At 40.0% G+C, this 17410-nt stretch overlaps 3 protein-coding genes across 5 annotated transcripts; 1 reads left to right on the top strand and 2 right to left on the bottom strand.

Moving 5' to 3' along the window:
* Nucleotides 1-43: 43 nt before the first annotated feature.
* LOC117475145 (glutathione peroxidase 3-like) lies at nt 44-14995 on the bottom strand. Of its 2 annotated transcripts, XM_034121285.1 has the most exons (6): nt 14974-14995; nt 4390-4470; nt 3649-3793; nt 3446-3563; nt 2801-2900; nt 44-559 (listed from the first exon to the last, which is right to left on the bottom strand). In XM_034121285.1, the coding sequence occupies exons 2-6, from the start codon at nt 4468-4470 to the stop codon at nt 338-340; spliced, it is 666 nt and encodes a 221-aa protein (XP_033977176.1). In that variant the 5' UTR covers nt 14974-14995; the 3' UTR covers nt 44-337. The 2 variants fall into 2 exon arrangements, with proteins under 2 accessions (XP_033977176.1, XP_033977177.1); XM_034121286.1 differs by lacking the exon at nt 14974-14995 and having other exon boundaries at nt 3649-3790; nt 4390-4490.
* Nucleotides 4440-12090, top strand: LOC117475146 (homeobox protein HMX3-like). 2 transcript variants are annotated; one of them, XM_034121288.1, is made up of 5 exons: nt 4440-4718; nt 4827-4910; nt 9576-9704; nt 9958-10042; nt 10411-12090. In XM_034121288.1, the coding sequence occupies exons 2-5, from the start codon at nt 4893-4895 to the stop codon at nt 10530-10532; spliced, it is 354 nt and encodes a 117-aa protein (XP_033977179.1). In that variant the 5' UTR covers nt 4440-4718; nt 4827-4892; the 3' UTR covers nt 10533-12090. The 2 variants fall into 2 exon arrangements, with proteins under 2 accessions (XP_033977179.1, XP_033977178.1); XM_034121287.1 differs by having other exon boundaries at nt 10408-12090.
* On the bottom strand, nt 12252-15069 carry LOC117475144 (glutathione peroxidase 3-like). Its single transcript, XM_034121284.1, has 5 exons — nt 14893-15069; nt 14184-14328; nt 13982-14099; nt 13338-13437; nt 12252-12778 (listed from the first exon to the last, which is right to left on the bottom strand). Exons 1-5 carry the CDS (start codon nt 14971-14973, stop codon nt 12515-12517), a joined length of 708 nt encoding a protein of 235 aa, XP_033977175.1. The 5' UTR covers nt 14974-15069; the 3' UTR covers nt 12252-12514.
* Between the last annotated feature and the right edge of the window lie 2341 nt (nt 15070-17410).

Here is a 17410-nt window from a genome sequence, read left to right as displayed (position 1 = left end):
ATAATATCAGCTTCTTGTTGAGAAAATACTTCACAAATCGGTGTGATTTCCATGATTTATTCAAAGTAATTAAAGTGTATGATGTAATGGCAACAGGTCCTGGGATGAGAAATTGACATAATGCTGTGGGGTAGCAGGGCAGCTCGAATGCACTGAAGAGCCGGCCAGAACCCCAGACTCCGAAGAGGCCCCACAGATTTACTGTTTTCAAGCCTCCTCTTCATTAAACATGCCATTTTCATAGATCAGAATCTGTTGACATTACTATCTTTTACATTCAACATAAGCTCTACTTATTCTGGTACTTCATAAATTGGACAATACTGTATGAGGCGACCTAATTTAACCTCTGCTGTGTGTATAGTTGCAGGAGCAGATATTTGCGGATGTCAGCTCGGACCTGAGGAATGGAGATACTTGGGTGCCACCTCATCACTGGCTTCCCGTCTGGGCCCACCAGAAACTTTTCAAAGTTCCACTTGATGTCGGTGAGCTTCATGGGTCCCCAGAACAACCTGCTGAGGTCGCCCAACAGCTCTCCTACAGGAGGGCATGATTTCTGCGTGGCACAAAGGACAAGATGTCACACAATGCAGAAAGAACTATTCAGATCTCTGACTTAAAGTGGACCTATCATGCTATATTTGAATAATATATTGTAGGGCCATACCTATATAAGGTATATTTATACGTTTTTTTTTTCAAAATACCAAACGGATCATGCATTTTAGCCATGCCTTATTTCGCTCTATTTGCTCTCCTCCAGCCCTGTCTTTGCATGCGCTGCAGCTGACCACGCCCCCCTGCAAAGGAGGGGGGCAAGGCACGAGCGTCATGTTACCATGCTGTTACGGCAACCTCTCATTCCCCTGATAGGTGGAGAGTTGGCCATATAGGCGGAGCTCCTCGTTCCTGACGTCAGAGAATTTTCAAATCTGTATCAGTCTGTATCAGATCCGTTGCAGCCCCGTTTTTAGAGATTTGGGTATGGAGGAAAAGAGAGAGAGTTGTGTTTTCTGACAGTTGTGAGTTCCCTGGAACACCGGGGACACATATTCATGTATAAAAGACCTACAAAAGTGCATTTTGCATGATAGGTCCCCTTTAATACAATATTGCAGATAACACTGTTACAAGTCCTGCATTAAAACTGTACATAAAGTACAAGAGTATTAGCATTCAAATATACTTAAAGCAGAGAGACCCATTTCAGAATCTTATACTTCATATTACTGGATTATAATTATGTCTGCATCAATGCATTCATCACCCTACTGTTGCAGCTAAAAAATAGAGCTCTCCTTAATGCCTTTATTTACTGCTGGTATAGTTTAATCCACAATGATATATTATTATTTGATTTGTATTCTGTATTTATAATTTAGACATTTGCAAAGTAAAGAGTAACTAAAGCTGTCATATAAATAAAGTAGGGCTGTCAAGTTAACGCGTTAACGCAAAACAAAATTAACGCCACTAATTATTTTAACGCGATTAACGCATGTGTATTTTTTGTCCTCGGCCGCCCCGTAGTTTCAGAGCGCATCGAGTTTAAAATACCATCTACAAGCTGACAGCCCCGCTCCTGCCGCCCGCTTGTGGCAGACCACACTTCCACGCTCACCGGCAGGCCCGGACTGGCCATCGGGAGGACCGGGAGGGTGTATGTGTGGTGCGAGCGAGGCACACCTTACGTGTTGTTGTTGTTGTTGTTAGCATCTGGTGCTAGCTAGCTGCGCTAACGGATATAAGAAGCTGTTTCAATGAAAACAGAGGAGCGACATTTCGCCGAGCACTTGACTTTATGCAGGTAGCCAGACAGTGGGACATTGTACGAAAAGTCAGCACACTCAGCACGGCTAGTGCAATAGTGCGCGCAACATGATTGCAGCGTCCAGGCAGCTCCCGTTCGAGCATATATGCCTTGAGCTGCACATAGCTCCAACGATCCATCACAGTGTCTTCACAGTGTGTGTGTCTCTCTCTCTCTCTCTCCACACACACACACACACACACACACACACACACACACACACACACACACACACACACACACACACACACACACACACACACACACACACACACACACACACACACACACACACATCACACACACACACACACCACACACACACACACACACACACACACACACACACACACACACACACACACACACACACACACACACACACACACACACACACACACACACACACACACACACACACACACACACACACACACACACACACACACACACACACACACACACACACACACACACACCACACACACACACACACACACACACACACACACACAATTGTATGAGAGGTTCCAGGTTGAATTGAGGCGAATATTTGTAATGTTCAGAGGTTGTTGTGTTTATTATTCATGAGAATATTTGTCATTGTTCAAATGATAATAAACAAACATATAAAGCATATTTGTCCACTCATATGTTGATAAGAGTATTCAAAACTTGAAAAATATCCCTCTAAGGTACATTTAGAACAGATAAAAAATGTGCGATTAATTTGCGATTAATTGCGATTAACTATGGACAATCATGCGATTAATCCCGATTAAATATTTTAATCGACTGACAGCCCTAAAATAAAGTAAAGTGGCAATCAAAAAACCAGAAACTCCAGTTGAGGGAATTTGAAGGCATTTCCGAGTGGGTGCGAAAATCATCCATTTTGCTTAGTAAACTAAACCTTTAAATTATCCTTGAATAACTCTGAGTTGATGTACAGTAGGTATTTAAGAATGTAATCACACAGAGACGTACCTTAAGGAATGTGAAAACCTCTTGCTCGTCTTTTCCATTGACATCACCTTTCTCAAACAGCAGGAAGTTTGGAACAAATCCGTTGCCTGGTCTAACATGCCTGGAATTCAGGAAGAGGGCAGCTTATCAGTGGACAGAACTGTGAGCACTTTGGGCTTGGCAGCTGCCACTACATTCACTACAAGCTGAGGAAAAACACATCTATTGCAGTGGCTTTGCTATGGATACCTATAAGCTCGATGATGGAACCTGAGACATAAGATATATGTGTAACAGAGGCCACTAACAGAAACTGATCGTATTGCCAAAGGATGTGTTCCCTGATTAAATGAAGCTTTGGTGATTGAAGAGGATTTACCATTATTGCAAATTCCTCTCTGCATCCAGCTTTGTAGGTTCTTAAGTTACAGAACCGTACAATGTATAGGGTATTGTGAGGGCTTTGAGACTTAAATTCTCATGTTTTCATGTCTTAAAGCAATCAAATAAATCAAGTATTAAGGACTTTAAACTTTCCAAAAAGCTTTCATTTTGGAGGAAAAGGGAACGTTACTTTATTTATTTGGATTGGGTTCAATGTGTTGTTTTTTTACTGAGTTGTGGCTGTCCTAATACTGATTTGCATTAAAGAGAAACATTTCTCACATTAGACCTGGCAGAATTTCATGTTTTTGCCCTGGTTCCTGCTTCCCAAACTGGTTGCAGGGAAAGCCGAGAATGGTGAGTCCAAGAGGTTTCATCTCTTCGTGCAGTGCATTCAGTTCTGATGATAACAAAATAAATTAGAGAAGCTGATTTGTTCTAATACTGTTACATAAAAAAAATATGGCTTTTGTGGTGTTTCTTACCACCATACTGGTAGGTGTATCCTCAGTAGGTGGCCACGTTGATGAAGAGGACACTCTTGCCCCTGTAGTCACTGAAGTTCACAGTGCTGTCGTTTAGAGTGTTTGCATGGTATCTGTAAATGTCACCATCTGTTGGTTCACACAGCTGGGAGTACAAACGCAGATCACAGCAGATTAGAATTTGTTTTCACAGGCCAACAGCCAATACAATGCTTATGTTTTTCTTAGTGTAGTATGTGTTGCTTAAAAAGATGCTTGCTGGACATGTATGCAAAAAAGCCTTCGACATTACCATATCTGGCTAGACAGGATAAGTGTTTGCTTTAGATTGACATTTTCTACAACGGCCATCTTCTGCCACTGTTAGGCTTTGGCACGGAATTGACCTCTGTTACATACGTTTGATCATGTTGGTTTGTAGCCTAACATTTCACCCACTAGTATCAATGATTTGTTTTCATCCACATCACTTTCCCTGAAAATAACAACAACAACAAAAAACACTTTAATTACAATATGTGTATTGCAGCAGCTATGAGTCCCAAATATATTTGAATATCATGGTCATATCATTAAATCAATCATACATTTAACAAAATAGCCAGTTCGCCTTGTGCAGTTTAATCAGGGTGAACCTACCAGCTGTGAAGTGCATCATTAGAAAATAGAGTGATGTCATCTGTATATCTATCTGGAGTGATTAGATGCAGGTGTTGTGGCGGATATCAACAGGTGGCCTACCTGTGTGAGTGCCAGTGGGCATCCAGCGGTGAATGGTCGCAGCAGACCGAGCAGCAGCAGCGGGAAGAGGGGTCGCATCATGTCGTCCTCTCACGACACGTTGCTGAGTGTCTCTCCGCCGCTTCTCCCTGGGGATTAATAAAGTCCTCTGGCGGGGGGCGGAGGCGCGGAGGGCCGTACAGCTGCTGAACGACGCCCTCTGGTGGCTAGAAATGTACACAGTGAGATAGGCCCATGCATGTATAAACGCTGTCTGTAACGATGAAAAGGAGGACTTGAGGCGGCAAGTTGAGAGACTCCAGGGTCAGATCACTAATTTGACCAATCAGGTAAGCTGTGTGTGTGGCATGATAACAAATGCTTTTTTTCTTTCTTGCATTAAATTACAATCATAACTGAATTACTCCACTAATTGTGTTATTGTGTGCTTGGTTCAGCTTCACCAGGCACAGAACGAGTGTCAGAGAGAACGTACGGAGAGATGCAAGCTGGAGAGACTGCAGATGCAGCATCACAAACAGGTACTGGCTGCAGCTCAGATCTGACTCTAGAAGTGTTGCCGACATGTTGAAATGTGAATTACATTTTTGCCGTCAGCCTGGAAATAAATAGATGACATGTTTGGTCATATACTTTCAAATCAAAGGGTGAAGGTCAGCGCTGGCCTGTGCCATGACAGGGCTACAGTGTCCTCGCTGAGAGTAGCAGCCGTGCACTGATTGGGGATCACGTGTGTAGCCTGTGATCCCTCGTAGGGGCAGCAGCAGGAAAGATGTACCTCAGAGTGACCCCACGTCAGGCTCAGTGAATGGCTCGCTGAGCCCCCCCTACACTGTAAAACTTAAGTTGTGGTAACTTAAAAGTATGCAAACTCGTTGCCTCACTTTAAGTAAATTAAGTTAACTTAGTATGGTGAGTACGAACAACTTGTGTATTCTAAGTGGGCTTTTAATTAATTTTGAGAAGTACAACTGACACAAACCTTTTAAGTTATGTAAACTTAAAAGGCATGCTTTGCATTAACCTATTTTTTTTATTTTGTGTGAACTCAATGAACAAATTAGACTCTACTTAAATAAATAAATCACCAGAACTTAATCCTTTTAATTCTACTAACTCATCATTTCTAAGGTTTACTAATTAAATTGAACAAACTAATTCCTGCTAACTAAGATAATACTACAACAAATCTCTAAACACATTGTGTAAACTCCAACAATCTCCAAAAATAATGCATTCAAAACACTAATTGATTCAGTTGCAATGTAACATTTATTTTCAAGTGCCAACAAAAAGTCATTCAACCAACATTTTGATCTGATCCGAACAATAAACAAGGGTATATTGCCATTACTGATGATTGAATATGATGGTAAATATCCAATTGAAATGTACATTTGCTTTTTATGTACTCAAAACCCTTATCTTAATAAAAACAGGAGTGCACAACACACCAATTATAAAAAAAAAATCTATAATGACTGTATAAAACGGGCACTGTTATACTTCAAAAAGTGTAAAGAGAGAGAAAAGGAGATCAAAAAGACAGAGTTTAAGAGTTCAGATAAGCACCTTTAAAGAAGGGATGTCAACATTCCAAAAATGTAGTAGTGGTTACCAAACCAAGTGAAAAACAACATTTCTCAAAGATATTATGGTTAAAAGCAATAAATAAGCACTAATTACCATGTACCAGACATAAATTCCTTTTTCACCATTTGCATTTTTGTAAGAAGTTTAAACCAGTCTTAATTTCCTCTCTTATATCTTTTTAATGTTGCTATGGAAAGAACTTTGCAAATGTTTTGCCCAAAACATTTTTTACAAGACTATATTAGAAGACGTAATCATACCTAGGTATCTGAATCTCTCTTGACATTCCTGTTGGTAACTTTAAGAATTAAACTGCCAAGCCAGCGAACCTAATGCAGTTCTGACATAATACATTAAAGCTAGAGCTGCCTGTTTTGATTAATAGAAAAATATGTCCAACTATTTTGATAAATGAAAAAGTAATTTTTCCTCTAAATATGGCCTCTAAAATATTTAAAGATTTCCTGCCTCCTTTTTTTTTTCGATAAAACTAAACATCGAATTAAAGGCATCAGCTGGGATGTATATTTCACTTTTTTTCTGACATTGTATAGACCAAACTATTTATTGATTAATCTATAAAAAAAAGTGTTTGTTTCAGCTCTTTTTAGATGTTTCCACTATGAAGAAGAGTTCTTTAAAAAAAAAAAACATTGTACTTTGCTCTCAACAATTAACAGAGTTATAACAGTTTCCCCAGAGTAACAAACTTTTTTGTCATAACAAGTAACGGTGCAACTTTTTTAAGTGCCAAGTTCTATCTGATAGCTGTTGACTATCTTGACTAAGGTCTAATCCAGTAGAGCGTTTCTCAAAGTTAGTAGTTTAGGTGAGAGGGTTTTGGTTCCCAGTCCAAGCATCACTGTTTGAACAAACCTCAGAGTATTTGCTTTGCATTTTGGGTAATCAAAATGCAAAGCATATATCAGGCCAAATAACAGGCAAACTGCCTGTGGAAAGTTTTTGATCTTTTCCATGACAATACCTCCCTCAAGCACAATGGAGATGGAGATGGGCTCGAGTTGCATTGAGCTTGGACCCTCCTGAGGACTGTCTTAGCTGAGAACAGTCAGCACACCAACAGTGACGGATGATAGGGCCTCATTTCTCGTTGTATCCTGCAAAGAAAAACACGTTATTTAGACTATCATCGCTACCTATTAGAGTTGGTCTTCCTATGAAAACATTCATGTTGCATTTGCATTAAAGTATTTGCTAAAAAATGTTAGCTCAAGTACACACTCAAACTGCATTGTAACATTATATCCAAAAAGTTGCTGTAAATGTGGTATGAGGAAACTAATGCTATGGATGCATATACAGCTAGGAACGTACATTTATTTTACACCTCATTTCTAATCTAGACTCCTGGTCATGGAATTTAGTGTACAGTATTTTGAACACACCAAATTAAATCTTTTGGTTGCAAGTTTGTGTAAATAGGGGATATGACTTTTCAATAAATGCATACCAAACAGTTTTTTTGTGTCCAAGTACTTACAAAGCATGTCTTGAAGAAATCCTTGCCGTCGTCGCCAAGAACAATCGCAATGCCTTTGAGGACATTAGAGCGCTGTTCAGTCACGTCTGGTGTCTAATGATAGAGATAAAGAAGATAAAGATTAGGTTAAATTACAAACTCACAAGATGAAAAATGTTGGCCTGTTTTAATTATTTTAGAAGGCTTTTGAAGTAGTACCATATCGTCATCAATGTATGTGACAAAAAGTTGCAAAGTTATATTACTTACCACCCAGTTGATGCTCTGCATCAACTCTGTCAGTTTCTGTCCAACCGATCCTTTTTTTGACTTGAACAGTTGGATGAAACGTGGGGTGTGCTGGTCCAGAGCCTCAAAGAAGTCTGCCTCAAGGTTCCTACTGGTAACACGATTAAATTCGGCAAATACCTGAAAAAGTAGAGAAGGGGGTGGGGTAGGAGATGGAAAACCAGCACATTAGGAAGACATTAGTTTAAATCATAACAATTGTGCAAGCAGGCAACCACTAAGGCTTAGATAGAAAGGCAGGGTACACTTATAGCCCACTACAATTTAATATTGTATGCTGAGATTTCAGGCCTCTATAATTAATTAGTATTGTTTAGATGTATTGCTGCAATGTTTTGTTTACTGAGAACAATAATATTTGCCAAATGTTATGATAATGAATGTGGTAAGTAATATTTCATGAAAAGATTTTAGCTAACGTTAGCTAATGTTATCTTAACTAGCAAGCATATAAACCTTGAGATTAAATACAACAAGACAGCAAAAACGGTTGGAATGTTAATATGTACTCACCAAAGCAGTGTGCTAAGCACAAGATTCACTGTAATGCTGCGACAATGACAATGACCATAGCCCAGGGTTGCCAACTTTGGGTACCTGGCTGGAGTGAGATTTTGATATCATGGGTTTAATTACACATATGCGCACTAAATGACTGCTATCGTGTCAGCAGCGGGACCTTAGCATATATATAGGATATATATATACAATATATACAAATACACAATATTGGACACAGACTATAAAGGGCACAAAGTTTCATTCACTAATGAAAGTCAAACACATGTTTGTTTCCACTGTTTTATTGTGTGCCTGTCGCGATAAGCAATTAATTGACTTATCGTACGATAAATAAAAATGAACTCGATAAATTGCCATTTACATGAGGATGTGACTAGCAGTTTGAAAGGATGTACTTGAATTATTAATATATATTACCATTATGTCAGTGGTCTAAAATGGTCATACAACGGTGCCGACAATATTATCGTTTATCGCAATAATCTCCGGGAAAATGTATCCAACAAAATTAATTATCGTGAGAGGCCTATACATGAAACACACACACACAAACAAATCTACAGACTTACTCCAAACTGCCAAATATATGAATTAACGCACTCTCACTCTCATATACTCTTTGACTCTATTTTGGCCTAGTAGAACAATAAGCAGCAGACTTTTACTTTATCATTTCTACTAGATCTTAGATCTGCGCATGCGCAATATGGGTCGGGGATTGACCAACCGGCTCCCACTGCTCTGCTGTCTGTTAACGTTGTTAAGAGTGGTGGGGGCGGGGAGGGAGCGGATCGACAGCTTGAGCAGCTGTCAACTCAACATTGTAAATAACCAACCAAAAACGATCGCCGATTCATCTTGTTTTTGGCGTGAGAATAGTTTGGGCAGCGTGAGATTGAGAGTGAAAGCGTGTGTCACACGCCAGATGCGTGAGAGTTGGCAACCCTGCCATAGCCGTTGGGGAAACGTCCATCTGCTGCAGGGCTTGTTGTACGTGTTCCAGAAAGTTCCAGAAAGTAACTTTGAGCGCCAAGTGGTTAAGGAGTGATCTGCGCATGTCCTAATGTTGAAACAAAATAACCATGTCCACTAACTTAGTTTTTTTAATTAGCTCACATCAATTACATTGAGTTAGGTAGGTCTTTCGACCACGTATTACAGGTTAATTATTTAAACTGAGTGTTAATAACAAGTTAATACAAAATAAGTAAGGCTTACTTATTCATTCTTATTTAACACAATGTTAGGTTTTACAGTGACTGTGTGTGGTCCCTTTGTGCAGGTGGGACCGCAGGGCCTTGAAGGCTGGCCGGTACACTTCCCTCCCCGGATGCCCAATGCAGCAGGCGCCAACGCCGCAGCCACAGCCGCAGCACCACCCCCCGTACGAGACTTCCAGCCCGTTACCCCGGTAAGGGTCCTCCAAGGCCCCTCTGTCTCTGTCTATGGAGCGACTCTGGTTCACTGAGGAAACACGGCTCTTTTCTCTCTTTCCTCTACTCCCCTTATCTCTTGGGAGGAACTTGTCATTAGGTCTAACTATAGCTCAACCTAGCCACGCTTACATTTAATTAACATTGTTAGGTTAAGCTGTAGGGCTGCTGTTTTTGATAAATGGGGATTTTTAATGATTTCAACTAAATTGGTGCTTTCTCTTTGGTCAGGGTTTTCCTTGGCAATTGTCATTCCCACAGTCCAGAGGGGCCAGAGCAGTAGGAGAAAGTTCAAGACCACCACCAGAAAATGCAGGTATGGTACAGCCAGCCAAGCACACTATTGTTTTTTATTCCAAAGGTTTGTTGTAAATCACATTTGTGTTTTATATCTCAAAGCATATAGCTTGTGTTGCTCTGTATGTTTCCTTATCGTCAATATAAAGACTTTTTAAAAGACCAACAATGCATTTGTAGCAGTATGTATCTCAATTATTTGAGTTCCCTATCTGTGGCTACACGGGTCAATACATTCTGCTTTTGGTTTTACATGAGATTTGCTGCTCAATTTATAGGATTACATAACACCACAGCTACATTTGGACTTATCCATTAAAAGTGAAAAGTGTGTAAAGCTAAGTTTATGACTGAAGATAACCGAGTCTTGTCTTTCCGTGTCAGTAGATCAGTCCGCAGCAGCAGCAGCAGCAGCAGCAGCTTCAGCAGCCGCAGCAGCGTCGGCAGCAGCGACAGCAGCAGGATTTGGAAAAAGGGAGCGACAGAACATTGACCCTGGAAAGCACTAAAGCATCACCGTACCCACCAAACGGAGTCTGGGTAGTACTGTAGCATGAAATCAGTTTGTTTTTGAGTTGACAAGGTGTGATTTGATCTATAATTGTCCTACTGAACTGTAGATATCCTATTGTAATGTTGTTTATACTTGCGTTTTATAAGGCTATTTGTGAAACACTTCGCTATTCTGAATATATACATGAAATATTATTTAGACTTTTTTTTGTTTTTATCAGGAACTGAAGTCATTTGTTAAATAGGTTTGAATAATTAGCATTCTTTTTTTTCTCCAGAAAATATACCTATGTGCTTGTATCACTGCAAAGATGTAACAACTGGACACTTAGTTTGTTACTTGTAGGGTTACAGGAAGCCATTCCCCAATATGACTAAGACAACATATACTCATTCCAACAATGAATGATTATATACGTACATCAAATCATAGAGTTTACAATGTGAATGTTGATTGATTTATGAAGATTTCTTCAATACCATTGATGTTTTAGAACTGTCCCATACGTGTAACTGTTCAAAAGTGGTTGTTGAAATACAAACATTTTGGGAAATGAATTTTGATGGTATCATACCAAAAACATGATTGTGATTATTGATAATTTATTTATAACCTGCTGTTTTGATAGTTGCATTGACTAAGTGTAAATCATTGTCTTTAGTAATGCTGTTCTTTCTATGTTGTTAGTGTAATCCAAATATATTGTAGCTATTGACATTGTATGTTTGTATCAGACACAATACACAATGCACAGAACATACACAGCCTTTTTTTCCCATGATGATGGACCTAATCTCATTAAACACAACACTTCTACTTGATTACAATTGATTTGACCACTCATTGCAGTATTCATACTCATCTAACGGCATCTTGTACCACAGTTAAGACCCCAAATAAAAGTTAGAACAACAAATCCTTAAGGCAATGACTGCCTTCCTCTACTTATGGTTAATCCGTGTTCATTTATTGAGTTTAATCTCAACTAGTACTGACACATTCAATGTATGTGTAAGATAAAGAAAGGGGAAGATTCTCATCAGTATTTGGAAATCCTAGAGCTGTTATAACGGCAGTTCAGTTGCTCCAGACCTCTCCCAGGATGTCTGGCTGCTCTGTCTACTTCAACAACCAGCAATCCTTCCCATGCAGACAGTCCTGTTAACTGATGTGATACAAAGTAAAGTCCCCCTGATACAACAGATACACACACCCAGAGATAATATGCTTAACCATTATAAAAGGATCATCTCAAATCAAACCACTGTCTAACTGAATACCCATTCAATTTCCTTAGTATATGTCAGATGAAGGGCTCAAAACGTGCGCAGATGAACTAGAAAAAGGCTCCAATTTGATCAAACAATTTTAGTTACAGGGAACAAAATCCTGATGGGTGAGAGCTGAAATGAGAAATTGTACTTTGAAAGGTATGCTGTAATTACTGGCAGTTGTATTTTCTTGGTTTGTAGCCTTTTCTTTTTTTGCTGTAGGCAAAAGCACATGTGAGACTTTTTGTATTTGACTGGCTTAATAAATCTATTCTAAATGTCTTCTAGCATCTTACCCTACTTATTCATGTTGATACTTTCCCCGGTTTTTTATTGCATGTTAGAAATGTCGTTGCCACAAGTGTGCTACATGTTCACCTTTCTATAACACGACACCCACATAATATCAGCTTCTTGTTGAGAAAATACTTCACAAATCGGTGTGATTTCCATGATTTATTCAAAGTAATTAAAGTGTATGATGTAATGGCAACAGGTCCTGGGATGAGAAATTGACATAATGCGGTGGGGTAGCAGGGCAGCTCGAATGCACTGAAGAGCCGGCCAGAACCCCAGACTCCGAAGAGGCACCACAGATTTACTGTTTTCAAGCCTCCTCTTCATTAAACATGCCATTTTCATAGATCAGAATCTGTTGACATTACTATCTTTTACATTCAAGATAAGCTCTACTTATTCTGGTACTTCATAAGTTGGACAATACTGTATGAGGCGATCTAATAATACCGTAATTTAACCTCTGCTGTGTGTATAGTTGCAGGAGCAGATATTTGCGGATGTCAGCTCGGACCTGAGGAGTGGAGATACTTGGGTGCCACCTCATCACTGGCTTCCCTTCTGGGCCCACCAGAAACTTTTCAAAGTTCCACTTGATGTCGCTGAGCTTCATGGGCCCCCAGAACAACCTGCTGGGGTCGCCCAACAGCTCTCCTACAGGAGGGCATGATTTCTGCGTGGCACAAAGGACAAGATGTCACACAATGCAGAAATAACTATTCAGATCTCTGACTTAATACAATAATGCAGAGAACACTCTGTTACAAGTCCTGCATTAAAACTGTACATAAAGTACAAGAGTATTAGCATTCAAATATACTTAAAGCAGAGAGACCCATTTCAGAATCTTATACTTCATATTACTGGATTATAATTATGTCTGCATCAATGCATTCATCACCCTACTGTTGCAGCTAAAAATAGAGCTCTCTTTAATGCCTTTAGTTACTGCTGGTATAGTTTAATCCACAATGATATATTATTATTTGATTTGTATTCTGTATTTATAATTTAGACATTTGCAAAGTAAAGAGTAACTAAAGCTGTCCTATAAATAAAGTAAAGTGGCAATCAAAAAACCAGAAACTCCAGTTGAGGGAATTTGAAGGCATTTCCGAGTGGGTGCGCAAATCATCCATTTTGCTTAGTAAACTAAACCTTTAAATTATGCTTGAATAACTCTGAGTTGATGTACAGTAGGTATTTAAGAATGTAATCACACAGATGCGTACCTTAAGGAATGTGAAAACCTCTTGCTCGTCTTTTCCATTGACATCACCTTTCTCAAACAGCAGGAAGTTTGGAACAAATCCGTTGCCTGGTCTAACATGCCTGGAATTCAGGAAGAGGGCAGCTTATCAGTGGACAGAACTGAGCACTTTGGGCTTGGCAGCTGCCACTACATTCACTACAAGCTGAGGAAAAACACATCTATTGCAGTGGCTTTGCTATGGATACCTATAAGCTCGATGATGGAACCTGAGACATAAGATATATGTGTAACAGAGGCCACTAACAGAAACTGATCGTATTGCCAAAGGATGTGTTCCCTGATTAAATGAAGCTTTGGTGATTGAAGAGGATTTACCATTATTGCAAATTCCTCTCTGCATCCAGCTTTGTAGGTTCTTAAGTTACAGAACCGTACAATGTATAGGGTATTGTGAGGGCTTTGAGACTTAAATTATCATGTTTTCATGTCTTAAAGCAATAAAAGAAATCAAGTATTAAGGACTTTAAACTTTCCAAAAAGCTTTCATTTTGGAGGAAAAGGGAACGTTACTTTATTTATTTGGATTGGGTTCAATGTGTTTTTTTTTTTACTGAGTTGTGGCTGTCCTAATACTGATTTGCATTAAAGAGAAACATTTCTCACATTAGACCTGGCAGAATTTCATGTTTTTGCCCTGGTTCCTGCTTCCCAAACTGGTTGCAGGGAAAGCCGAGAATGGTGAGTCCAAGAGGTTTCATCTCTTCGTGCAGTGCATTCAGTTCTGATGATAACAAAATAAATTAGAGAAGCTGATTTGTTCTAATACTGTTACATAAAAAAATATGGCTTTTGTGGTGTTTCTTACCACCATACTGGTAGGTGTATCCTCAGTAGGTGGCCACGTTGATGAAGAGGACACTCTTGCCCCTGTAGTCACTGAAGTTCACAGTGCTGTCGTTTAGAGTGTTTGCATGGTATCTGTAAATGTCACCATCTGTTGGTTCACACTGCTGGGAGTACAAAGGTCACAGCAGATTAGCTTTGTTTTAACAGGCCAACAGCCAATACAATGCTTATGTTTTTCTTAGTGTAGTACGTGTTGCTTAAAAAAGATGCTTGCTGGACATGTATGCAAAAAAGCCTTCGACATTACCATATCTGGCTAGACAGGATAAGTGTTTGCTTTAGATTGACATTTTCTACAACGGCCATCTTCTGCCACTGTTAGGCTTTGGCACGGAATTGACCTCTGTTACATATGTTTGATCATGTTGGTTTGTAGCCTAACATTTCCCCCATCAATGATTTGTTTTCATCCACGTCACTTTCCATGAAATTAACAACAACAAAAAACACTTTAATTACAAATATGTTTATTGCAGCAGCCCTACAGTATGAGTCCCAAATATATTTGAATATCATGGTCATTGAAAAGTGCAGTTTAATCAGGGTGAACCTACCAGCTGTGAAGTGCATCATTAGAAAATAGAGTGATGTCATCTGTATATCTATCTGGAGTGATTAGATGCAGGTGTTGTGGCGGATATCAACCATGATATCAACAGGTGGCCTACCTGTGTGAGTGCCAGTGGGCATCCAGCGGTGAATGGTCGCAGCAGACCGAGCAGCAGCAGCGGGAAGAGGGGTCGCATCATGTCGTCCTCTCACGAGTCACGACACGTTGCTGAGTGTCTCTCCGCCGCTTCTCCCTGGGGAATTAATAAAGTCCTCTGGCGGTGGGCGGAGGCGCGGAGGGCCGTACAGCTGCTGAACGACGCCCTCTGGTGGCTAGAAATGTACACAGTGAGATAGGCCCATGCATGGATAAACGCTGTCTGTAATGTATAGTTGGAATGCTGATACCAGTGGCGTCGCCTGGCCTGGGCATCCGGGGCTTTAGCCCCGAATGTTTGTTCTGTAGCCCAGGACAATTCTCCCTCAATAATATAATACATTAACCGTGCTTTACGTGAACCTCATCATGACACAAGAGAGGACGGCAACACTGTAATTTCCCGTGTTCAGTGAATGCAACAGAGGCATGACACCAGACCAATCAGAGAGTTGCATGGAAATAAACGTGTGCTTGTGTCATTCAAGCTCGGCTCTGTGTGTGTGTGTGTGGCAATAGCGTGTGATAGAGAGAGAGAGAGAGGGGGAGGGAGGGACCGCTGCCAGCAGGGACCTGTTGTTAGCATCTGGTTAGCTTGCTGCACTAACGGACATAAGGAGCTGTTTGTTCCACAACAAGCTGGAGGAGAGTCCTCTCCTCTCAGACTGAGAGACTCAGGTGAGCTAAAGGACTCTCTGAGTGTTTAGATACTTACTTTAGATACTCTAAGTTATCTCAGTGGGTCTCAAACTGTTTGGTCACAAATTATTCAAAAGATTATTTCCGCGGCACACCTTCATATGATCATTATAGTTATAAAAAAAATAAGAGAATAAAGGAAAAACAGTTATGAAATACTATATGGCAGTAAAACAAGAATAGAGTTTAAAAGGGGAGTGATTAGTAAAATATCCATAAAGAAAAAGTACATCTGTTTACAGTTCTGTTTCATATGGGTGCTGAGAGAGGTATCCATAGATCTCTTCATTTTGCTCTCAAAGTGCACCAGATTGATGCTTTTAACTTCAATATTTAAAAAGAAATCTTCCCGGGGGAGCATCCCTCCGGACCCCCCTAGAGGAGGTGAGACCCCCACTCATAAAAAATACCACTTTACCCCTGCCTATATGCCGTGAGCTGATTATCGAGCCTTTATTGTAACAGTCGCGGGTGTACTGTGTGTGTGCGTGTGGGGAGTGTTGCAGTAAAAAATGCCACTAGTGCCGCCGCCACTGTGGGCTAAGCCCCGAATATTTTCAGGCCCAGGCGACGCCCCTGGCTGATACAGCATTCCAACTATATGTTATGCTACGCACGAAATTCTTTATTATTCCGCCGGGTTATTTTGCGCCTCTTCTTCTCCCACATTGAACATCGCAGAAACTCCGTTCGAACATCAAAACGTTCAGCTCGGTCGGGAATCGATGGCTATTACTTTTATCATTCATAACTTTCATAATTCCAGAGATACATCCCATAATTCATCACATTTTTAACATGGAAGTCAATGGAGAAACTCTTCAGACTTCAACAATCTTCATGCAACTTCAACTGCTAACTGCTCCTTCAACTGCTCCTTCATACTTTCACTCAGAAACCTCATTCCATTTTTTTAATTTTACACATCTTTCTGACATTATTCGTGTAACACAACTTTTTAAATCTGATTCTTACTTTTAGAGATATTAAACATTGTTCAGACCTTGGTAAAGAGGCCTTCTTCAGATTTTAACATTAACTAGAGTGCGTGATGTCACAGCTAGAGTGGAGCAAATCTTGAAATGTGCCTTCATATATATTTTTAAAACTGTCATAATTCCCAAACCCTACATTCCTGAGACATAATTTTTCATGACAAACGTAGGAAAACATCTCGTAGCTTGAAAAATGACAAATAATTAAGCAAAAAATAATTAAACAAAATGCCTCTTGAGGGCATGAAGTGACAAAAACGTTCAACATGTCTCCATTAAAACCCATTGTAATTTCAGGCTGATATTTCCTCACAGCAGCAGCCGCACACCTTTAGTTAAACTGCCAAAAAGGCCACATTATTAACCCGAAAGTACAAAAAAATTACACTTCAGATACTCAACTTCCTTGACATGCTTCACGTTTTGAAATTTCACAGATATCTGTTATCGTTCTTCCACAAAACGTTCACATGTAAGAGGTTTATCTCATTCAGAACAATGCAAACCTTTGATCTCTACAGAGCTCGTGAGCTCAACTATAAACACCTGTGTAATGGAACACGATGATGTCATCACTCCAACTGACATGCTCAGAGCAGCAGACTTCAGATAATGGTTAATGGTCGTGCCCTCAACAGCTCTACGTAAATTATGGGGTGTCATCATATGCCGTTCAAGAGAAGAGAGAGAGGGCGATCAAGAGTCAGTTCTAACTGTTCATTTCATTCTCTCTCTCTCTCTCTCTCTCTCTCTCTCTCTCTCTCTCTCTCTCTCTCTCTCTCTCTC

The sequence above is a fragment of the Trematomus bernacchii genome, unplaced genomic scaffold (assembly GCF_902827165.1).
Source record: "Trematomus bernacchii unplaced genomic scaffold, fTreBer1.1, whole genome shotgun sequence".
NCBI lineage: Eukaryota > Metazoa > Chordata > Actinopteri > Perciformes > Nototheniidae > Trematomus > Trematomus bernacchii.
This window is presented reverse-complemented; position numbering and strand designations above follow the sequence as displayed.